Below are 24,834 nucleotides of genomic sequence, written 5' to 3'. Positions count from 1 at the left end.
TTGTTCCTATAAAGTTAGTGTGTGTATTATAATAAAGCTGCTTCAAAAAACATGACATCACCTCCGACACTTTTATTCTTGTAATGATGATATGACTTTTATTGAGTTAATATTCATGTGTTAGCTGCAGTGGAGGAACTGCGTTGCTGTCAAATATTTGTATCCTCCTCCAGGAAGTGATTTCAAGTCACGTGATTTCCAGATTTGATATAAAACCTCGTTTCTGCCTTGGTGTCCATTTCATGTTTACTCGTCAAGCAAGTTGTCGTCGCCTTGCTCTTCTCTGAGGATTAAAACTAGAACCTTTTTTTCCTTGACTTCCGCACTTTTGTGACATTTAATGATGAACTTGCTTTCCTTCTTCCTCCTAGTTGTACAAACACACAGCGTGACGCCTGGTAAGTCCACTTTCTTTACAAGTTTATACACCTCATTCCTACATGCTCATTTCATACAAAATACTCTCATTTATTTCTTCTCATTATTATTGACGCTCTTCTCTTCTCACCAACACCAATCAGTGAATAGTTTGCATCTTCATTTGTTGCTCAAACTTTTAACGAGTCAAACTTGTTCAAGTTGTCTCACTTTAACAGCAACATACATCCAACTTTTTACTTTAGCATTTCCGCAAACGCTAATTTCACTTTTAAATAGGAAAATAACAATAATTAATCCAGGAAACAATCAGGAGTATCAGTTATTAAATGAGATGTAGATTAGAATAATTTAATGTACACAAAAATTACTCTTTTGGTGGGAATTATTCTGAAATAATGGATATAATTGACCCGAAAGGGACAAGCGGTAGGAAATGGATGGATGGATTATTGTTTATTGAGGATCCCCATTAGCCGACGCACAAACGGCTAATGGGGATCCTCTTTTCTAAAGTTCAAAGTAAAATAATAATGCACAAATCCAGTTACAAATAAAAGAAAGGAATAATAAAATTCTCAAAAAAAAAAAAAAAAAACAGTACACACATTCAATTACAATAAAAGGAAGGAAAAAACATGAAAGATTAACTCTTAAGTCTAAAAAGTGACTTTCCAAGTTTCTTAAATGCTTTTTTTTTACTGGTAATAGTCCTAATATGTAAATGAAGAGTATTATAATATTGTTGTTGTATTCCATTGTCAACATTCCATAAGGCGGTGCTATATTTCCATGTTTTGGCAGTGACATCACTAGTTTGAACTTCCCCTCACCTGGAAAAACAACTTTCACTTCTCTGCCGGCAATAATGTCATATATTTATTTGACACTTCCAGTTGTAGAAGGAAATAAGTCCAGTTCTTCATGTGTGTGGTCTTAAAGTGAGGTATAAATGTGAGATGCATGACATCAAAGACCAACGCTGTTATTGTCTCTTGGAACAGGAAGTGATTGTTTACTGTGAGAAGCAGCAGTGTTTGAAGTTGAAATGAAGACAGCATCATTTCAAATAGGAATTGTTCAACATGAAACTCAAGAATCAAATGTTGTTTTGTCTTTCAGTGATTCACACGCTGCAGTATTTCAAAACTGCATGCTCTCAAGTTCCAAACTTCCCAGAGTTTGTGAGTGTTGGTTATGTTGATGAAGTTGAGGTGAGTTACTATGACAGCAACATCAGGAAAGCAGAATCCAAACAGGACTGGATGAACAAAATCACAGCAGAGGATCCAAACTACTGGCAGAGAGAAACAGAGATCAATGTTTTTACTGAACATGTCTTCAAAGACAACATTGAAAAACTTAAGAAGCGTTTCAACCTTACTGGAGGTTTGTTTATGTTGAACTTTCTACTATTCTAATATATTTGATATTTTGATAGTCTATTAAAAACACACATTACTGCACTGATATACCTTGTCTCTGTCCATCCCATAATAAGCTACAACAAAGACATGTTGTGTGTTAGTTTCACTCTGCTTTACAACACTTTGTGTCTCTCAGGTGTTCACACTTTACAGAAGATGTCAGGATGTGAATGGAATGATGAGACTGATGAGGTTAAAGGTTGGAAGCAGTACAGTTATGATGGAGAAGATTTCATATCGTTGGACATGAAGACATGGACATGGACTGCAGCAAAACAACAAGCTTTCCCCTCCAAACTCAAGTGGGACCAGAACATATTTATACTAGACTACAATAAGTATTATTTCACTGAGCTATGTCCTTCTTACTTGAAGAAGTATGTGGAGTATGGGAAGAAGGTCCTAATGAGAACAGGTAGAAGCACACCTTGTACTTTCACCTTTGAACATGTTAGCACTCCCCCTATAGGAACATTACTCACATTACACTCTCTCTCTCCATACTCTTTTCTCTTCACCTCCTTTTCTCTCCATCTTGACCTCCATTTTCTCCTCTCTCTTTCTTTACCTTCATTCTCTCCCTTTTGCTCCATTGTTTACTTCTATTTTCTCCCTTTTTCTCTATCTTTACCTTTATTCGCTCCTATTCTCTCCATCTTTACCTCCATTTCTCCTTTTTCTGTATCTTTCCCTTTCTTTTCTTTTTTCTATTCATCTTTAACTTTATATTCGCCTTTTTTCTCCATCTTTACCTCCATTTTCTCCTTCTCTCTCCTTTACCTTCATTCTCATTTTCTTTCCATCTTTACCTTCTTTCTTTCCTTTTGTCTTCATCTTTACCTTCTTTCTCTCATTTTCTATCTGTTTCCACCTTCGTTCTGTCCTTTTCTCCCCATTTTTACTTTTATTCTCAACTTTTCTCTGGATCTTCGTCAATTCTCTCCATCTTTACCCTCATGCTCACCTTCTCTCCTTTTTTGTCCATTTTTACCTTCTTTCTCTCCTTTTCTCTTTAACTTCATTCTCGCCTTCTCTCTCCTTCTTTACCTCTACTCTCTCCTTTTCTCTCCATCTTTAACTCCATGTTCTTCTTCTCTCCATCTTTGCCTCCACTCTCTCCTTTTCTATCCATCTTTACCATCATTCTCCCTTATCTCCTTTTCTCTCTATCTTTACCTTCATTCTCTCCTTTTCTCTCCATCTTTAACTTCATTCTCACCTTTTCTCTCTTTTTACCTCCATTTTCTCCTTTTTTCACCATCTTTACCTCCATTCTCTCCTTTTTTTGCCATCGTAACTTATTTTTCTCCTTTTTTACCTTCATTCGCTCCATCTTTACCTTCATTTGTTACATCCTTACCTTCATTCTCACCTTTTCTCTCCATAACTACCCTCATTCTCTTCTTTTTGCTCCATCTTTACCTCCATTGTTTCCTTTTTTCTCCATTTTTACCTTTTATTCGATTCTATTCTCTACATCTTTACCTCCCTTCTCTCCATTTACCTCCATCTTCTGTCCACGTCATCCTCCATTCCCACGTCACTTCCTGGGCAGAGCTTCCAAAGGTGTTCCTCCTCCAGAAGACGCCATCCTCTCCGGTCATCTGCATGGCGACAGGTTTCTACCCCGACCGAGCCGACTTGTTTTGGAGGAAAGACGGCGAGCAGATCTTCGAGGACGTGGAGCACGGAGAGCTGCTCCCCAACCACGACGGAACCTTCCAGATGTCGGTGGAGCTGAAAGTGGAGGTGACGGCCGAGGTGGAGGGCAAGTACGAATGTGTGTTCCAGCTGTCTGGCGTCGAGGAGGACCTGGTCACCAAGCTGGAGAGAAGACGCATCCTGAGCAACGCAAGCCATGAAGGTGAGAAAGACACATCTAGGACATGTTGAATAGTGTCAATGGAAGCACCTGATGTTCCTTCATGTGACTTATCAAGCAGCTGTCAAACAAATCAATCATACCATACCAACAGGCAACGTGAGCGTCACTGCCACGCTGGCGGTCCTCGCTGTGGTGCTCCTCCTGGCGGCCCCCATCATCATCATCTTCATCATCAAGCGTCGCCCAAGCAGACAAGGTGAGGGACACAAATGTTTCCTCTTTCAGGAAGACGTCAACAAGTCTCTGCCGTCATTCATGAGATGTGAATTTCACCTGCTTTCTCTTTCATTTCAGCCCAATACCATCCAGCTGGTAAGTAAAACATCTTCTCTTTCTTGGAAAGCAGAACAATAAACAAAGCAGTGGTGAAGCATCACTCACACACTTTGTAAGTTTACCCCCACAAAGACGATCATTTATGACTTATTCATCTTTGTTATACACCTTTTATGTCAGCTATATTCAATATAATATTGACTTTCTGTTTCTGTTAGCATCAACATTCTGGATTGTTGGTATCTTTGTAAGGGTCAACTTGCAAACTTGCTGTTTTAAGGTGTGATGTAGACACGTGTTACAAGTTTAGCACGGAAATAAAAGCTTCCCTCCATCAGGAGTAGCTTGATACTGGTGTAAGCGCACGCAATAGAAAGTATCACAGCCAACTTTTGGTGAGTGCTCATGATAATGAACATCAAGGGCCTGATCTACTAAAGGTTTGTGTGTATTAAAACATGTGCAAACCTCATCTACTTAACTCCTGCGCAGAGTCTCTGAAATGAGCAAAATAGAGAGCGCAAGCCATTTAGCGTGTCTGTCTTCATGTACAGTCGTGGTCAAAAGTTTACATACACCTGTAAAGAACATCATGTCATGGCTGACTTCAGTTTGCAATCATTTCTACAACCCTTATTTTTTGTGATGCAGTGATTGGAGCACATACTTGTTGGTCACAAAAACATTCATGAAGTTTGGGTCTTTTATGAATTTTTTTATGGGTCTACTGAAAATGTGAGCAAATGTGCTGGGTCAAAAGTATACGTACAGCAATGTTAATATTTGCTTACATGTCCCTTGGCAAGTTTCACTGCAATAAGGTGCTTTTTGTAGCCATCCACAAGCTTCTGGTTGAATTTTTGACCACTCCTCTTGACAAAATAGGTGGAGTTCTGACATGGACTTGTTTCTTCAGCATTGTCCACACGTTTAAGTCAGGACTTTGGGAAGGCCATTCTAAAACCTTCATTCCAGCCTGATTTAGCCATTCCTTTACCACTTTTGATGTGTGTTTGGGGTCATTGTCCTGTTGGAACACCCAACTCCGCCCAAGACCCAACCTCCTGGCTGATGATTTTAGGTTGTCCATAAAAAATGGAGATCGTCCTTTTTCATTGTCCCATTTACTCTCTCTAAAGCACCAGTTCCATTGGCAGCAAAACAGGCCCAGAGCATAATACTACAACCACCATACTTGACGGTAGGGATGGTGTTCCTGGGATTAAAGGCCTCACCTTTTCTCTTCAAAACATATTGCTGGGTATTGTGGTCGAACAGCTCATTTTTGTTTTCATCTGACATCACATGGACAAAGAAAAGACCTTGTAGAGCAGGGGTGTTGAACTCAAATACAGAGTTGGCCAAAATTTAAAACTGAACAAAGCTGCAGGCCAAGGTTGAACAAATTAACTTTTTAATAGGGACCCAAACAAGTTTTGCATTGAATATTGAACAAGCAAGGCTTATATAACTTTATAGTGACATGCAAAATCAAGTTTCAAATAATAATAATTTGAAAATATCAATGGGGGTGTATATTGTAGCGTCCCAGAAGAGTTCCGTTGTGTTACAGTGCGGTTGTTCTCCCAAAATGTGTTTGTTATTCTTGTTTGGTGTGGGTTCAGTGGGGTGCATATTTGTAACAGTGTTAAAGTTGTTTATAGGGCCACCCTCAGTGTGACCTGTATGGCTGTTGATCAAGTATGCCTTGCATTCACTTATGTGTGTGTACAACCCGCATATTTTATGTTTGTATGGAGAAAAAGCGGACGTGGCGACAGGTCGTAGAGAACGCTAAAGGCAGTGTCTCTAAGGCATGCACCCAAAATTGTTGACCAGGTGGAAATCGGGAAAACTTGGGAGAATGATTGCCCCGGGAAATTTTAGGGAGAGGCACTGAACTTCGGGAGTATCCCGGGAAAATCGGGAGGGTTGGCAAGTATGAGTATGAGCGGTCAAATGAAATTACACGTCGGGCCAAATTTGGCTCGCGGGCAAGAGTTTGACACCCATGTTCGAAAGGAAAGTTCTGTGGTCAGATGAAACAAAAATGGAGCTGTTTGGCCACAATACCCAGCAATATATTTGGAAGAGAAAAGGTGAGGCCTTTAATCCCAGGAACACCATCCCTACTGTTAACTATGGTGGTGGTAGTATTATGCTGTGGGCCTGTTTTGCTGCCAATGGAACTGCTGCTTTACAGAGAGTAAATGGGACAATGCAAAATAAGGATTACCTCCAAATTCTTCGGGATAACCTAAAATCATCAGCCTGGAGGTTGGGTCTTGGGCGCAGTTGAGTGTTCCAACTGGACTAAGACCCCAAATACACGTCAAAAGTGGTAAAGGAATGGCTAAATCAGGCTAGAATTAAGGTTTTAGAATGGCCTTCCCAAAGTCCTGACTTATACTTGTGGACAATGCTGAAGAAACAAGTCCATGTCAGAAAACCAACACATTAGCTGAACTGCACCAATTTTGTCAAGAGGAGTGGTCAAAAACCAAAAGCACCTTATTGCAGTGAAACTTGCCAAGGGACATGTAAGCAAATATTAACATTGCTGTACGTATACTTTTGACCCAGCACATTTGCTCACATTTTCAGTAGACCCATAATAAATTCATTTAAGAAGCAAACTTCATGAAGGTTTTGTGACCAACAAGTATGTGCTCCAATCACTACATCACAAAAAAATAAGAGTTGTAGAAATGATTGGAAACTGAAGTCAGCCATGACATGATGTTCTTTACAGGTGTATGTAAACTTTTGACCATGACCGTACCTGACTAACACACTGGAGGGCTGCTTGCACATGAGCCTTGAAGCCAAGCTGAACCTGTTTGGAGACTTAGTCTTAGACTAGTCAGGAAGTAGAAGAGCAGAATTCCCAGCTGAAAAGATGTGATATGAGTGAAGATGCACCTTCTGGATGGACTTCCTTCACCAGAGTGAGGTGTGGGCTTAGCATGAGCAGCGTAAGCAGCTCACGGTGCGTTTTGTGCTCCGACAGCTGGTGACGGTGGTAACGAGCTCTCAGAGAGACGTGAAGGCTGAAGGCTGAGTGACACACAGCACAGTGAGGACTTTGCTTTTTCACGCACCTCCAAATGTTCTTCTGACTTTGTGTGAAGATGATGTTCACTCTGCCACATGCTAACATCTGCACCTGCTTTTGTTGGGAATGTGCTGAGTCATCTTCTTCCTCCAGGATGCTTTGTGCACTGGAACACAGAGAGATGTCTCCATCGCTGAGGGACCTCATCACACTTGGACTTTTCTTTCACATCTGCACAAATTGCTCCTCGTCTTACACCATGTCTTCTTTGGCTGTTTATGGCTGAGAAAACACCTTCAATCTAAATTTGTCAACAATATTTTGCCAGATGTTGATCTTTGTGTCCATGTAATTGTGATGTCATCATTTGGGGCTCATGTGTCATCACATTGACAAGGATTTCTTCTTTCCTTTTCAAAACAATAGACAGCTGCTTATCAGTGAATATCACCTTGTGTCACATCTCATCATTATTTTTACCAATATTTTGGAACAATAGTACCATTTTTAACTACTTCCGTATGCTAATGTTAATTGTTTTTTATGTAACATTTAAGAATGATGATTATGAGAACTGCTGTCCAGTTGTTTTATCTTGTTTTCTGATGACATTAGTCTCATTTGCAATGCAGTTGCACTTCCAAGACCATTAGATGGCAGCACTGTATAACTATTTATGGTATGTTGTCCAACTAGAAAGTAGCTTTTTTTCAGGAAATTAATTTGTTAGGTTGCGCCCTACAAAATGCCAATACTGTAAGAATACTTCCCATTACACAAAACTGTAAAATTCTAACTATAATCTTAGTTGTCATTTACTTTACCAAATTCCAAGGTGTTGAAATCGCCATGTAAAATCGCTCATGTAAATAGTAGCCTGTCTTTGGCAAATCCTATGTAAATTAGCAATAAGCTAGCGCATTTTGGAAGAGTGTCGCATTACTTTACGTTTGCGCTGTTTTTTATTAAGCACTGTGTTGGTGTTGAAAATGGCAACATGACTTAGAGGGAGTTTGGCTGAGTCCGGCCTGAGTGCTGCTTGAGTGATTGTTTACGTGAGCCCGTGTTTAGTCTGAAAGCAGACATGACCAGTCTGAAACCGGACATGACGTCACATGCAACAAAGGTATCCAACTATGGCACCGTTTGATTTTACGTGAATTGATAGTACCGAGGGAATTCTGTCATTACCTACAAAAGTACTGAATTGGGTAGTCAACCCTACCAGTTAGTGTGACGGAGGGGGACAGTGACACAAGATTTTTATGACAAAGCGTTGCAAAATATTTATATTTATTGAAAATATTTGCTGTTTTTTCCGTTCCTTTTTGCATAGTCATATTTTTGCTTGATTGCCAAACATGCCGAGGATGTCATTTGGGAAGTAAACAAGGTAGGCCGTTCATATACTCTTGATATTCAGTGTTTTATGTGTACAATGTTTCATGTACATTCTGGGGGTTTTTATTCAGTAAAAACTTGTCAAATACAATTCTGTTTTGGAGGTGGTTTGTCATTACACTCATGATAACACTTTCAGCTTGCAGTCAGGCAAAACAAGTATTAAATGATCTTAAAGGCCTACTGAAATGAGATCTTCAAGGCCTACTGAAATGAGATTTTCTTATTTAAACGGCGATAGCAGGTCCATTCTATGTGTCATACTTGATCATTTTGCGATATTGCCATATTTTTGCTGAAATGATTTAGTAGAGAACATCCACGATAAAGTTCGCAACTTTTGGTCGAAAATAAAAAAGCCCTGCCTCCTACTGGAAGTCGCAGACTATGACGTCACATGTTGATGGCTCCTCATATATTCACATTGATTTTAATGGGAGCCTCCAACAAAAACAGCTATTCCGACCCAGAAAACGACAATTTCCCCATTATTTTGAGTGAGGATGAAAGATTTGTGTTAGAGGATATTGACAGCGACGGACTAGGAAAAAAACTGAAAAAAAAAGTTAAAAAAAAAAAAAATGCGACGGCAATCGCGTTGCATTGAGACAGATTCCTATGTTTTTAGACACATTTACTAGGATAATTCTGGGAAATCCCTTATCTTTCTATTGTGTTGCTAGTGTTTTAGTGAGTTTAACAGTACCTGATAGTTGGAAGTGTACGTCCACGTTGACGCGCAGTGTCTCAGGGAAGTCGACGGCAGCTGTACGGGAGGCACAAGCTCAGCTGATATCCGGTAAGAAGCGACTTTTTTACCACAATTTTATCACCGAAACCTGCTGGTTGACATTCGGTTGGGATCCATGTTGGCTGTGATCCACAGTAAAATTTCACGTCCGGGAATTTTAAACAAGGAATCACTGTGTGTTTGTGTGGCTAAAGGCTAAAGCTTCCCAACTCCATCTTTCTACGTTGACTCCTCCAATATTAATTGAACAAATTGCAAAAGATTCAGCAACACAGATGTCCAAAATACTGTGTAATTATGCCGTTAAAGCAGACTACTTTTAGCTGTGTGTGTGTGCAGCGCTCATATTCATAACAGCCCGTGACGTCTATATTACTAATTACTAAATCACAATTTTAAATATCCCGCTGAGTTTCTTGTTGAAAACGTCGCGGAATGATGATGCGTATGATGAGGCGTGTTTGGGACGTATCCGGTTGTAGCGGACATATTAGCCCAGCACCACTTGTGGCTAAAAGTCGTGTCTTTTCATCGCATAATTACACAGTAACTTGGACATCTGTGTTGCTGAATCTTTTGCAATTTGTTCAATCAATAATGGAGATTATAAAGAATAATGCTGTTGGTGGAAAGCGGTGGATTGCAGCTGCCTTTGGCACCGAAACACAGCCGGTGTTTCTTTGTTTGTTGTGAAGCTTTAACACAGAGCAGTCAAGCGAACATGTTTCTCTACGTCAACCAGCCAGTTTTTGGACGGGAAATTTGTTATATTAAGTCCGCTCTTACCGGAGGCTTCAGTGGATTATGGGACCTCTTCCTGCAGCTCAAAAAGGCAGCTGTGATCTTGGCTCCTCGGGTTCTCTCAGAGACACTGGCGCTCACCACAGCCGTCCGACTTTCAGGTATGACTTCATAATCTCACTAAAACACTAACACAATAAGCAGATAAGGGATTTTCCTAGAATTATCCTAGTAAATGTGTCTAATTACATCTGAAACGCTCCCACTGCCGCCGCCTGGAGCCGTCGCCTTTTCTTTTTTTTTTTCTTTTTTCTTTTTTTTAAAAGTGCTTTACTCTAACTTTCCTTATCCACAAATCTTTCATCCTCGCTCAAATTAATGGGAAAATCGTCGCTTTCTCGGTCCGAATAGCTCTTGCTGCTGGATGCTATGATTATAAACAATGTTCAGATGTGGGGAGCCCTACAACCCGTGACGTCACGCGCACATCGTCTGCTACTTCCGGTACAGGCAAGGCTTTTTTAGTAGCGACCAAAAGTTGCAAAATTTATCGTGGATGTTCTCTACTAAATCCTTTCAGCAAAAATATGGCAATATCGTGAAATGATCAAGTATGACACATAAAATGGACCTGCTATCCCCGTTTGAATAAGAAAATCGCATTTCAGTAGGCCTTTAAATGGCTCCGACAGATATGTCATGTAATACGACTTCAAAATTATTGATGTTATAATAACAGTTTATTTGCTAACCAGTTCTACTTCTGTGTATTTATTGTATTTTTATTCAACAATTAAACATACATAAACAATGTATAGACACATTAAGGTACTTTCAATACAATATGAGTCAGTGATATTTTATTATTTTACTCAGCAATATGAAACACATCACATTTAAATCCAATCCTTGTACAAACAAAACCGGTTAAAGGCCTACTGAAAGCCACTACTAGCGACCACACAGTCTGATAGTTTATATATCAATGATGAAATATTAACATTGCAACACATGCCAATACGGCCTTTTTAATTTACCAAATTGCAATTTTAAATTTCCCGCAAGTTTCTTGTTGAAAACGTCGCGGAATGATGATGTGTACGTGTGACGTCACAGAATGTCAGGAAATATTAGCGCTGCACCACTAGCGGCTAAAAGTCATCTGCTTTAACCGCATAATTACACAGTATTTTGGACATCTGTGTTGCTGAATTTTTGCAATTTGTTCATTTAATAATGGAGACTATAAAGAACAATGCTGTTGGTGGAAAGCGGTGGATTGCAGCTGTCTTTAGCACCGAGACACAGCCGGTGTTTCTTTGTTTGCCGTGAAGCAGAGCGGTCAAGCGAACATGATTTCTCTACGTCAATCAGCATGTTTTTGGATGGGGATATTGTGATATATATCTTACCGGAGACATCAGTGGATTATTCGTCTTGCAGTTGCTGTTTAAAAGGCAGCTGTGAGCTTGGCTCCTCGGCTTCTCTCTGAGACACTGCGTGTTCACCGTGGCCCTCCGACCTCGAGGTATTTCTTTACAATCTTTAAAATCTCACTAAAACACTATTAAAACAATAAGCAGATAAGGGATCTTCCAGAATTATCCTAGTAAATGTGTCTAATTACATCTGAAATGCTCACACTGCCGCAGCCCAGAGCCGTCAATATCCTAATTCACAAATCGTTCATCCTCGCTCAAATTAATGGGGAATTTGTCGCTTTCTCGGTCCGAATTGCTCTTACTGCTGGTGGCTCCAATTATCAACAATGTGATTATGTGTGGAGCCCTGCAACTCGTGACGTCACCCGCACATACTTCCGGTAAAGGCAGGGCTTTTCTATTAGCGACCAAAAATTGTGAACTTTTATCGTGGATGTTCTCTACTAAATCCTTTCAGCAAAAATATGGCAATATCGTGAAATGATCAAGTATGACTCATAGAATGGACCTGCTATCCCCGTTTGAATAAGAAAATCTCATTTCTGTAGGCCTTTAAAGAGAGTAGAAGTAAATATGACAGACCATTCGAATAAGATTAAAATAAAAATATATATTAATAAATAAACTTGTGCTTGAACATGCTTATTTAAAACCACTTAAAGTATTCCAATAAATTTAATAATTTAAGTGTTTTTTCTATTTTGTACAATCCTCCAATATTGAATTACTAAATTGAAATCATTAACATAATGTGAGGATTTGGATTTCACTTTAAGAAAGAGTCTTTTGTTTATGAGAGCAAATGTTTTACACTTTATGAAAATTTAAATTATTCACGACACGATCCACGCATGCGCGAAGACTAGGTCACTTCCTGGACTTACAATTTATTTTATGACAGAGCTCCTGTGACATCACGTTTTGTGATAGCTGAATGTTTTATTAATGTTTTGCATTGAAATAGATTATCTAGGAGTAAAAGGGAACAACATTAAAAACATTTGGACGGGTAAGTTTAAATAAATCAGGCAGTAGTATCGCTACATGTTCTACCACTTTCACTCTTGTCATTGCAATGAATGTCGCACGGGGGCGCCACTGAACCCCATCATTAAAGCTTTGTTTGATATACCCTGAAATTTATTTTTGAAAAACAATACACTGTTTTATAACACATTGTTATTCAAATAAATATTACAGCAAAGAAAACCATGGTAACAATGACAGCAGGCAATATTTTATATAGCGCTTCCTTTGTCGTCCACTCGATTGCGACGTCATTTCCAGCTTCCGGGGTAAACGGAAACAAAGCAGAATAGCAGTACTGCCTTGTAACGTCGACGCTAATAAGTCAGTCTTATTTGTTATCCAGTTTGAAATATTTACGTCGTAAAAAATACATATTTGATTCTTTTTTTCAGGATAAAGTCGTCTTGATGCGCTAGAAGCACTGTGCTGCTTCTCCTGCTATCTTTGCATGTTAGTTAGCTTAGCATGCTAGTTAGCTTAGCTTGTTAGCTGCTAACAAAGAGACGCGGACGTTATCAACACATCGCTAAGTAGAGATCAAATGTGAGAGTAAAGTGTTGTGATTGTGTGAAAATGTGCGAAAGAACGATAGCAAAGTATGAGGAGGAACTTTGCCCATCAAAAGAGGAGAAGGAGCGACATCAAGTTTTCAAGAAACATCAAGTTGTGTTACACAGACCAGGTTTGTTTACTTCTTACTCTCACATCTTTACTAACTTTATATTTCATTTTTAACACTTTTCTTCAATAGGAAGATGCTTTGTCTTGTGGGGATGATGCAATGCTTTGATTTAGATTCTTCATGAAAACGAGACAGTTTGAGGTTGATGTTCCTCAGTTTGGAACAATGTGTGATTGATTGATTGGAGTTATGAGAAGTTTGCTGGGGAAGGGTACACTTTCATCACGGTACTCATTCACTGCTACTAGAAAGCCTGGGCTTGGTTTTGTTGAAATATTTTTTTAACTTACACATAAGAAAGCGGTAGAGGATGGATGGATGGATAACACAGTACTATGTAGAAAGTAGACACACATACTGCAAGAAAGTAAATGGAAATATAATTTCAAATAGGTAAAAGGCTATGTATATTTCCAGTTACGAGTAGCCGTAATCTGTAATATGTTTTCTTTTTGATAGGGAGTTCCACATGTTGGTGGTATTGCAGGCAAACAAATTCAAACCTTTTTTGGAGTGAGATCTGGGTTGAATGTGATGTGTACAACTACCTCTGGTGTTATAATGGTGAATATATTTTGAAGTATCTGGACAGGTACATGGGTATTTTAGTAGTATGGTGTATCTTGTACACTAGACCAACTGCAAGAAGATGTACTCTGTCGGCCACACCAAGAGCCTCCCCACGTTAAGGAAATGGTTGGCGGAAAGGTGAGCCAGAGATGGACGGTTGAGTAGAAGCCCAATCATTTGGTTTTGGGCTGTCTGGAGTTTGTTTTTCAGGGCTAGTAACGCGTCACTGTACCAAACATGAACTCCGTAGTCAAAGTGGGGTTAAATGAGCGCTCGTGTTAGAGACTTAAATGTATTTCTACCCACTAGTGGGGTGATCATACGGTATAAGAAGTAAGGTTGTATGGTATACCGGTATTGGTATAGTACCGTGATACTATCCATCCATCCATTTTCTACTGCTTGTCACTTTTAGGGTCGCGGGGGTTGTTGGAGCCTATCTCAACTGCATTAATCATATTCAGTACTATACCGCCTCTAAAAAGTACTACTTTTATGTTTGCATCAAAATGTTTTGCCATCACATCTTCTTTCGTTTTTTTATTTATATTTATTTATATTATGTTTATAAACTCAGGAAATATGTCCAGTGACATATTTCCTGAGTTCTTTGTACATGTGTCACTGGATACATGAGGACTTTGAATATGACCATTATATGATCCTGTAACTACTTGGTATCAGATTGATACCAAAATGTGTGGTATCATCCAAAACTAATGTAAAGTATGCAAACAACAGAAAAATTAGTGATTATTACATTTTAACAGAAGTGTAGATCGAACATGTTTTAAAGGGGAACATTATCACAATTTCAGAACGGTGAAAACCAATAAAAATCAGTTCCAGTGACTTATTTTATTTTTCTAAGTTTTTTTTAAACGTTTACCCATCATGGAATATCCCGAAAAAAGACTTTAAAGTGCCTGATTTTCGCTACCTGTAAATCCACCGTCCATTTTCCTGTGACGTCACATCGTGACGCCAATACAAACAAACATGGCAGATAGACCAGCAAGATATGGCGACATTAGCTCGGATTCAGACTATGATTTCAGCGGCTTAAGCGATTCAACAGATTACGCATGTATTGAAACGGATGGTTGGAGTGTGGAGGCAGATAGCGAAAACGAAATTGAAGAAGAAACTGAAGCTATTGAGCGAATAGCTGTTGAAGCTATTCGGCGATCGCCTTCTAACCAACGATTGCATCTTTTGACTACTGGAGCAACTTAAATCCGTCGATTGGTAAGTGTTTGTTTGGCATTAAATGTGGGTGGAGGGAAAGACTGGATGCAAATATAGCTACAAACGTACATACAGCTAGCCTAAATAGCATGTTAGCATCGATTAGCTGGCAGTCAGGCCGTGACCAAATATGTCTGATTAGCACATAAGTCAATAACATCAACAACACTCACCTTTGTGATTTTGTTGACTTTGTTGTTGGAAATGCATCTGCTTTGGGTGTTACACGGTATCCATACATCTCTGTGCCATGTCTGTCGTAGCATCGCCGGTAAAATGTGCAGACGAGGGACTTTCAAAGCTTTTGACACTGGTGCAACTGAAATCCATTGATTGGTAAGTGTTTGTTTGGCATTAAATGTGGCTGGAAGGAAAGGCTGGATGCAAATATAGCTACAAATGAGGCATAACGATGCAATATGTATGTACAGCTAGCCTAAATAGCATGTTAGCATCAATTAGCATGCCGTGCTAATCGACGCACATTCCACGTAAGTCAACTTGAATCCGTCCCTGATTGTGTTGTTACACCCTCCGACAACACACCGACGAGGCATGATGTCTCCTAGGAACGGAAAACACGGAAAATAACAGAGCTGATGTGACTCGATATTTGTAATGTGTTTGAGAAAATGGCGGATTGACTACTATAGGTGACGTCACGTTGTGACGTCATCGCCCGGAGAGCGAATAATAGAAAGGCGTTTAATTCGCCAAAATTCACCCATTTAGAATTTGGGAATCGGTTAAAAAAATATATGCTTACTATGAGGTCTGTCACACCGCTGCCTCTACACCTGGCTGTTATCTACCGCCCCCCAGGGCCCTATTCGGACTTTATTAATGAATTCTCAGAGTTCGTTGCTGATCTAGTGACACACGCCGATAATATAATCATAATGGGGGACTTTAATATCCATATGAATACCCCATCGGACCCACCGTGCATAGCGCTCCAGACTGTAATTGATAGCTGTGGTCTCACACAAATAATAAATGAACCCACGCATCGCAACGGTAATACGATAGACCTAGTGCTTGTCAGGGGCATCACCGTTTCCAAAGTTACGATACTCCCGTATACTAAAGTATTGTCCGATCATTACCTTATAAAATTCGAGGTTCGGACGCATGTTCGTCAAACTAATAATAATAATAACTGCTATAGCAGCCGCAACATTAATACGGCCACAACGACAACTCTTGCTGACCTACTGCCCTCGGTAATGGCACCATTCCCAAAGTATGTGGGCTCTATTGATAACCTCACTAACAACTTTAACGACGCCCTGCGCGAAACCATTGATAACATAGCACCGCTAAAGTTAAAAAAGGCTCCAAAAAAGCGCACCCCGTGGTTTACAGAAGAAACTAGAGCTCAGAAATTATTATGTAGAAAGCTGGAACGCAAATGGCGCACGACTAAACTTGAGGTGCACCATCAAGCATGGAGTGATGGTTTAATAACTTATAAACGCATGCTTACCTTAGCTAAAGCTAAATATTACTCAAATCTCATCCACCGTAATAAAAACGATCCTAAATTTTTGTTTAGTACGGTAGCATCGCTAACCCAACAAGGGACTCCTTCCAGTAGCTCAACCCACTCAGCTGATGACTTTATGCAATTCTTTAGTAAGAAAATTGAAGTCATTAGAAAGGAGATTAAAGACAATCCGTCCCAGCTACAACGGGGTTCTATTAACACTGACACGATTGTATATACGGCGGATACTGCCCTCCAAAATAGTTTCTCTCGTTTTGAGGAAATAACATTAGAGGAACTGTTACAACGTGTAAATGGAATAAAACAAACAACATGTTTACTTGACCCTCTTCCTGGGAAACTGATCAAGGAGCTCTTTGTATTATTAGGTCCATCAGTGCTAAATATTATAAACTTATCACTCTCCTCGGGCACTGTTCCCCTAGCATTCAAAAAAGCGGTTATTCATCCTCTTCTTAAAAGACCTAACCTCGATCCTGACCTCATGGTAAATTACCGACCGGTGTCTCACCTTCCCTTTATTTCAAAAATCCTTGAAAAAATTGTTGCGGAGCAGTTAAATGAACACTTAGCGTCTAACAATCTATGTGAAACCTTTCAATCCGGTTTCAGGGCAAATCACTCCACGGAGACAGCCCTCGCAAAAATGACTAATGATCTATTGCTAACGATGGATTCTGATGCGTCATCTATGTTGCTGCTCCTCGATCTTAGCGCTGCTTTCGATACCGTCGATCATAATATTTTATTAGAACGTATCAAAACACGAATTGGTATGTCAGACTTAGCCCTGTCTTGGTTTAACTCTTATCTTACTGATAGGATGCAGTGTGTCTCCCATAACAATGTGACCTCGGACTACGTTAAGGTAACGTGTGGAGTTCCCCAGGGTTCGGTCCTTGGCCCTGCACTCTTCAGCATCTACATGCTGCCGCTAGGTGACATCATACGCAAATACGGTATTAGCTTTCACTGTTATGCTGATGACACCCAACTCTACATGCCCCTAAAGCTGACCAACACGCCGGATTGTAGTCAGCTGGAGGCGTGTCTTAATGAAATTAAACAATGGATGTCCGCTAACTTTTTGCAACTCAACGCCAAAAAAACGGAAATGCTGATTATCGGTCCTGCTAGACACCGAACTCTATTTAATAATACAACTCTAACATTTGACAACCAAACAATTAAACAAGGCGACACGGTAAAGAATCTGGGTATTATCTTCGACCCAACTCTCTCCTTTGAGGCACACATTAAAAGCGTTACTAAAACGGCCTTCTTTCATCTCCGTAACATCGCTAAAATTCGCTCCATTCTGTCCACTAAAGACGCTGAGATCATTATCCATGCGTTTGTTACGTCTCGCCTCGACTACTGTAACGTATTATTTTCGGGTCTCCCCATGTCTAGCATTAAAAGATTACAGTTGGTACAAAATGCGGCTGCTAGACTTTTGACAAGAACAAGAAAGTTTGATCACATTACGCCTGTACTGGCTCACCTGCACTGGCTTCCTGTGCACTTAAGATGTGACTTTAAGGTTTTACTACTTACGTATAAAATACTACACGGTCTAGCTCCATCTTATCTTGCCGATTGTATTGTACCATATGTCCCGGCAAGAAATCTGCGTTCAAAGGACTCCGGCTTATTAGTGATTCCCAAAGCCCAAAAAAAGTCTGCGGGCTATAGAGCATTTTCCATTCGGGCTCCAGTACTCTGGAATGCCCTCCCAGTAACAGTTCGCGATGCCACCTCAGTAGAAGCATTTAAGTCTCACCTTAAAACTCATTTGTATACTCTAGCCTTTAAATAGACTCCCTTTTTAGACCAGTTGATCTGCCGTTTCTTTTCTTTTTCTTCTATGTCCCACTCTCCCGTGTGGAGGGGGTCCGGTCCGATCCGGTGGCCATGTACTGCTCGCCTGTGTATCGGGTGGGGACATCTCTGCGCTGCTGGTCCGCCTACGCTTGGGATGGTTTCCTGCTGGCTCCGCTGTGAACGGGACTCTCGCTGCTGTGTCTTGGATCCTCTTTGGACTGGACTCTCGCGACTGTGTTGTATCCATTGTGGATTGAACTTTCACAGTATCATGTTAGATCCGCTCGACATCCATTGCTTTCCTCCTCTCTAAGGTTCTCATAGTCATCATTGTCACCGACGTCCCACTGGGTCATTATTGTCACCAATGTCCCACTGGGTGTGAGTTTTCCTTGCCCTTATGTGGGCCTACCGAGGATGTCGTGGTGGTTTGTGCAGCCCTTTGAGACACTAGTGATTTAGGGCTATATAAGTAAACATTGATTGATTGATTGATATGGTCCTTTTTCTGCAACATTAAAGGCCTACTGAAATGAGATTTTCTTATTTAAACGGGGATAGCAGGTCCATTCTATGTGTCATACTTGATTATTTCGCGATATTGCCATATTTTTGCTGAAAGGATTTATCAGAGAAAATCGGCGATAAATTTCGCCACTTTTGGTACTTCCTGAAAAAGCCTCGCCTTTACCGCAAGTCGCAGACGATGACGTCACATGCTGACGGCTCCTCAGATATTCACATTGATTATAATGGGAGCCTCCAACAAAAACTGTTATTCGGACCGAGAAAACGGCAATTTCCCCATTAAATTTGAGCGAGGATGAAAGATTTGTGTTTGAGGATATTGATAGCGACGGACTAGAAAAAAAAAACGAGTTAAAAAAAAAACGCGATAGCATTGGGACGTATTCCGATGTTTTTATTCACATTTACTAGGATTATTCCTGGAAATCCCTTATCTTTCTATTGTGTTGCTAGTGTTTTACTGAGTTTAATATTACCTGATAGTCGGAGGGGTGTGTCCACGGCCGGGTGTTGACGCCAGTGTCTCAGGGGAGTCGACGGCAGCTATGGGCGGCACAAGCTCAGCTTTTATCCGGTAAGAACTGACATTTTTAACCACAATTTTATCACCGAAACCTGCTGGTTGACATTTGGTCTGGATTCATGTCCGCTTGACCGTGCTGTGATCCATAGTAAATTTTCACCTCCGGGAATTTAAACAAGGAATCACCGTGTGTTTGTGTGGCTAAAGGCTAAAGCTTCCCAACTCCATCTTTCTACTGTGACTTCTCCAATATTAAACAAATTGCAAAAGATTCAGCAACACAGATGTCCAAAATACTGTGTAATTATGCCGTTAAAGCAGACTACTTTTAGCTGTGTGTGTGTGCAGCGCTCACACTTCCTAAAACCCCGTGACGTCACGCGTACACGTCATCATTACACGACGTTTCCAAAACAAAACTCCTGGGAAATTTAAAATTGTAATTTAGTAAACTAAAAAAGCCGTATTGGCATGTGTTGCAATGTTAATATTTCATCATTGATATATAAACTATCACACTGCGTGGTGGGCAGTAGTGGCTTTCAGTAGGCCTTTAAGGTATATATTGATGCTTACATAGGTCTGGTGATAATGTTCCCCTTTAATGAGCTAAGTGAGACAATGTTGGTGGCACAGCTTAGTGAATGTTTTAAAAATGGGTGCATCCTTTCGGGACATATGTGTTCCAGTCCTCAAGAAGATGTAAACCTGTATCAACATGTTTACACAAAACTCACACTCACCAAATATGTTTTATTCCATCCATCCATCCATTTTCTACCGCTTATTCCCTTTCGGGGTCGCGGGGGGCGCTGGCGCCTATCTCAGCTATAATCGGGCGGAAGGCGGGGTACACCCTGGACAAGTCGCCACCTCATCGCAGATATGTTTTATTCTGTAATCAAATCTAAATAAAATTATAATTTCACTCCTAGCCAACAAAATGACCACAAAAAATATTCTGCTTGATGACAAAAACATGAATGTTTTTGGAAGTGATTTTGGAATTTAATATTTTTATTTTCATGATATTGAAGTTATGGTAATGACTATGTCATTAAAATATTATGATTAAGTTTAGAGATAAAGTTTAGGTGTAATAGACCATATACACAATAAAATATTTACATACTTTACACCAGTGAGTGTAAAGCTAAGAATCCCACAATCAATGCTGCCTTTCCAAGTTTGTTTTTGTTCTCTCTTTTGAATTAATTGTAGTGACTGGGATAGGAGGAAGTATTTCCTGGGTATTTTATTGGTTGTTTTGCCACACACTTTTAACACAACACACACAAGAACACAAATAATGTCATTGTGTTAACAGTGTCAGTCCAATACTATTTCTATTCTCTCTTTATCTTATTTACTTATTTACCCAACAGACGTCCATCAGCCCCCCCACATTAAAGAGGAAGAGGAGGATCCACAGCCCCCCCACATTAAAGAGGAAGAGGAGGAAGTGTGGATCACTCAGGAGGAAGAGTGTCTTCTAGGGCAGGAGGAGGCTGATCTCAGCAAGTTTCCACTGACTGTTGTCTCTGTGAAGACTGAAGAGCATGAAGACAAACCACCTGAGTCCTCACAGCTTCATCACAGTCCAAGTAAGCACACCATCCACATATCATTTTATTCTCAGGGCATTCAATCCATCACAACTGGACTCTTCACTTTGTCTTACAAGACCTTTGTCCTCTCATCCAAGTAGGCTTCATCACTTCATGCTCATAGACTTCAAGTCTTAAATCCAATCATTGGAATTTAGAGGGAAACTGCACTATGTGGGGAACTTTTTTCTATCGTTCACAAGACATGAGGATGGATATATATATTTTTTAAATCACATTCTAACTCATAAAAGTAAATACAAGTCCACTTGCAATGGCACCAGTGGGAGGTCCTCTATAACCATCTAAAAAGCGCCAACAATACTCCATTTGCATTTTGTGGCTTGAATACAGAGCAAGTATTAGTGATATTGTTATTATAAGTGCTAACGCAGACAAACTATTTTCACAAAGTGAATTCCTTCTAAGTGAAGTGAAGTATATTTATTTAGCGCTTTTCTCTAGTGACTCAGAGTGCTTTACATAGTGAAACCCATGATCTAAGTTACATTTAAACCAGTGTAGGTGGCACTGGGAGCAGGTGGGTAAAGTACCTTGCCCAAGGACACAACGGCAATGACTAGGATCAAACCTGGAACCGTCGAGTTGCTGGCACGGCCTCTCTACCAACCAACCCACGCTGGCCTTAGAATGTATTAAAGTCTATCAAAATCGTAAATGCATCCTAGAAATGTTTCAATAATTCCATTAACAAAATTTTTATTTAAGAACTTTATAATGTAACGTGTTTCTATCTACACTTCTGTTAAAATGTAACAATCCCTTATTCTTCTCTTTTGTTAAAATGTAATAAGCACTTGTTTTGTTGTTTGATACTTTAAATTTAAGAGCTTTAGCAGGATTTCTGTGGATCATTAAAAGTCATTCAATGGACATTGCCTAAATTATGGCCTTAAATGGTATTAAAAAGCATTAAATACGATGTCCAGAGTTTTGGGTTGTTTCTTCGACACAGAGGGAATTTGGAACGAGCCAGGCGTGAACGTGAGTACATGTTTATTTATTTAACACTATAATTGAAAAAAAAGGTAAACAAAGGGCGCACACATATGGCGGAGAACAAACTAAACTACAAAAATAAAGGACTCGAACAAAGGCTGTAAACTATAAACGTGAAACAAAAACACGTGCACTGTGGCTTGAAAAAACAAAACTTGCACTGTAGCATAAACAACAAAAACTTACGTGGTGTGGACAGCATAGTAAACCGAATAGCATGGCAGGAAGATAGATGAGGGATATGCGGGATCTGAAGGTAGGTGAAGTTGCCAGGACGAAGACAGAAAAAGAATGGCTTAAATAATGACTATGATAATTAGAAACAGATGTGAGGGCTGAGGACAAGGGCGTGACTTGAGGGCAAGGTGAAAAATCAAAGAGTTGGAATGGAGACGAAAAGAAAACAGGAAGTGCAAAACAGAATTGAGTGTCCAAAAAACAAAACATAACATGACCAAATCAAAACATGATCTATAGGTGTGACACAGAGGCATTAATATATTCATGCAATCGTAGGCCGGGACCGATATAAATGAAAATAAACCTAGCAACTTAGTTCTTATCGTCATCAATACATTGCTATGTCTTTGTGTTTTATTCTTGGTCTGGATTTTAAACTGGACTAAGAGGTCTCACTCTGTGCATCTCTCTCAGCACCTGAGCATGTTAATTCAATCGATCCAGTACCAAGTAATTACAGCCAGGGTCAGTATCGGTCATACCAATGTGGATACTGATATTTAAATCTTTCAAGATCATTGTTTGAGTCCATTTTTGTTGGCAATCATAATCATACAAAAACACCGGATGGTGGTGTTAGAATAAGTGATGCAAGTGATCACTTGCCTGTCTATACAGTGATCCAAATGAATAAGGAGCCAAACTTACTAACAAAAAGACAAATAAATAACTTTGTTAGAATAAAATCACCAGAAGCAGTGAAGGCATTCAAGGCTGATCTTTCAAATCAGGATTGGCCAAATATTTTTGTGGAGGATACTAATGATGCATACAATACATTCCTGGATATATTTCTGACACTTTATGACCGTCACTGTCCATTGAGAGAATACAAGCAAAATTGTCAGGCTTTCCCCTGACAGTTTGTCTGTGTTTTAGTTTTTTCCTCTGCATTTGTCTGTTTCCTCTGTGTTTAGTATCCCCTGTCTTTAGTTCCTGTCTAGTGCTCTTATTTTGTCATGTTCACTTCTTCCCTGAGTGCTGTCTTCCTCCTCAGCTGCGGCTGATTGGCACCTGGCCACACCTTTTGCCAATCAGCCTGCTCCTATTTGTACCTGCTTTGTCTTGTGTGAGTTGCTGGATCATTGTATTGTATTGTCGTTGCCACATATCACTCTTGTCGTGCTACCTGTTGTGTCGTTTTGTTACAGCTACTACCTTCGTGCTACATTTTGTCCTGGTCGCCGTAGCGGTAAGCTGTTCTTGTTAGTCGTTAGTTATTTTCAGTTCTTCTGTTTGCTATCCTCTAGCTTCCATGCTAAAGTTCCTTTTTGTTTTCTAGCTTCCAGTGCTAGCTCCCTTAGTTTGTTATTCCGTCCACATTCGTGCTTTTTGTTTGTTCTTGTTTAGTTTTAATTAAATCATGTTTTCATATTCTATGCCTGCCTCCTTCTCTGCATCTTGGGGTTCACCAAATACCCCTGACAAAAATACTAAAACGAGGAAGAAACCATGGATAACAAAAGGTTTAGTAAAAGCCTGTAAAAAGAAAAATAGGTTTTACAAGGAATTTATTAAACATCGAACAAAAGATAATGAGGACTAATATAAAAAGTATAAAAACAGGTTGACATGTATCATGAGGCTGCAACAAAATAATGATTATGAACAATTGCTGCATAAACATAAAAATAATATAATCGAAAGTTGGAATGTGCTTAATACTATGATTGAAAAATCTAGCAAAAATAATTTTACAGCATATCTGGTAAAAGATGACAACTCAATTATTGAAAATATAGAAGAAAAAGCTGAGGAATTCAATACGTTTTTTGTGAATGTTGGCCCAAATTTGGCCAAAAATATACATTTTGATATGAATGATGACAAAAAGTTAAAGCGTGTATCTGACGTTAAAAATTCTATTTGTCTTGGCGGAGTTTGTGAAAGTGATGTGTTAGAAGTGGTCAGAAAGTATAAAAACAAAACATGTGTCGATGGTAACAAGGTGGATATGTCACTTGTTAAAGAAGTGATGGATTGTGTCCTGAAGCCGTCTACTTACATATGCAATAAATCTTTTTCAACTGGAACTTTTCCTGACAAAATGAAAATTGCTTAAGTCATTCCGATTTATAAAAATGGTGATAAGCATATGGTCTGAAATTATAGACCTATCTACTACCTCAATTTGCAACAATTCTTGAGAAATGATTTGTAAATAGACTTGATAAGTTCATTGACAAACATGAGCTATTGAATGAGCATCAGTATGGCTTCAGGAGTAATCCATCGACGTCCCAAGCGGGGATGGACTTTGTAGAAAACATAACTACAGCAATAGAAAAAAAGCAACACACCGTTGGAGTTTTTATGGACTTATGTAAAGCTTTTGACACAATCCATCATTCCTAACTTCTGCAAAAATGGGAAAACTATGGCATAAAAGGTGTTTCACAACAGTGGTTAAGTAGTTATTTAAGTAACAGATCTCAATATGTGGAAATTAATAAGACTAAATCACAGCCAAGAAGAGTAACTTGTGGGGTTCCACAAGGCTCGGTATTGGGACCTAAGTTATTTATACTTTATTTAAATGATATTTGTTCAGTATCTAATCCATTGAAATGTATTATGTTTGCAGATGATACACATGTATATTGTTCAGGAGAAGACGAGGATGTTGTAGTCGTAATGATTTGTGCAGTCCTTTGAGACATTTGTGATTTGGGGCTATATAAATAAACATTGATTGATTGA

The 24,834-nt window shown here is 39.5% G+C and overlaps 2 protein-coding genes across 8 annotated transcripts in view; both read left to right on the top strand.

The window, feature by feature from the left end:
- The first annotated feature begins 227 nt into the window (after positions 1-227).
- Positions 228-8,513, top strand: LOC133545288 (major histocompatibility complex class I-related gene protein-like). 3 transcript variants are annotated; one of them, XM_061890716.1, is made up of 8 exons: positions 229-398; positions 1,501-1,767; positions 1,942-2,220; positions 3,361-3,669; positions 3,782-3,886; positions 3,985-4,002; positions 6,977-7,042; positions 7,175-8,513. In XM_061890716.1, exons 1-7 carry the CDS (start codon positions 341-343, stop codon positions 7,018-7,020), a joined length of 1,080 nt encoding a protein of 359 aa, XP_061746700.1. In that variant the 5' UTR covers positions 229-340; the 3' UTR covers positions 7,021-7,042; positions 7,175-8,513. The 3 variants fall into 3 exon arrangements, with proteins under 3 accessions (XP_061746701.1, XP_061746700.1, XP_061746699.1); XM_061890717.1 differs by lacking the exon at positions 6,977-7,042 and having other exon boundaries at positions 228-398; XM_061890715.1 differs by having other exon boundaries at positions 6,977-8,513.
- A 247-nt stretch (positions 8,514-8,760) lies between these two features.
- LOC133545573 (zinc finger protein OZF-like) overlaps positions 8,761-24,834 on the top strand; it is a 538,609-nt gene continuing 522,535 nt past the window's right edge. The window contains exons 1-3 of one of the 5 annotated variants that reach the window (XM_061891283.1): positions 8,797-12,706; positions 12,778-13,067; positions 20,653-20,871. In XM_061891283.1, coding sequence (XP_061747267.1) covers positions 12,959-13,067; positions 20,653-20,871 — 328 coding nt within the window. In that variant the 5' untranslated portion in view covers positions 8,797-12,706; positions 12,778-12,958. Of the gene's footprint in view, positions 13,068-20,652; positions 20,872-24,834 lie in introns of all 5 variants that reach the window. The other 4 variants (XM_061891284.1, XM_061891289.1, XM_061891281.1 and 1 more) reach the window with 4 other exon arrangements.

Source organism: Nerophis ophidion, linkage group LG28 (genome assembly GCF_033978795.1).
Source record: "Nerophis ophidion isolate RoL-2023_Sa linkage group LG28, RoL_Noph_v1.0, whole genome shotgun sequence".
Taxonomy (NCBI): domain Eukaryota; kingdom Metazoa; phylum Chordata; class Actinopteri; order Syngnathiformes; family Syngnathidae; genus Nerophis; species Nerophis ophidion.
The sequence above is the reverse complement of the archived record's forward strand: the minus strand, read 5'-3'. Positions and strand labels throughout refer to the sequence as shown.

Excerpts from the sequence above, each read along its gene's own strand:
- LOC133545288 (XM_061890717.1), top strand. The coding sequence starts at position 341 with ATGATGAACTTGCTTTCCTTCTTCCTCCTAGTTGTACAAACACACAGC. Across the intron at positions 2,221-3,360 it reads GAAGGTCCTAATGAGAACAG|AGCTTCCAAAGGTGTTCCTC; the intron begins GTAGAAGCACAC and ends CTTCCTGGGCAG. Across the intron at positions 3,670-3,781 it reads GAGCAACGCAAGCCATGAAG|GCAACGTGAGCGTCACTGCC; the intron begins GTGAGAAAGACA and ends CCATACCAACAG.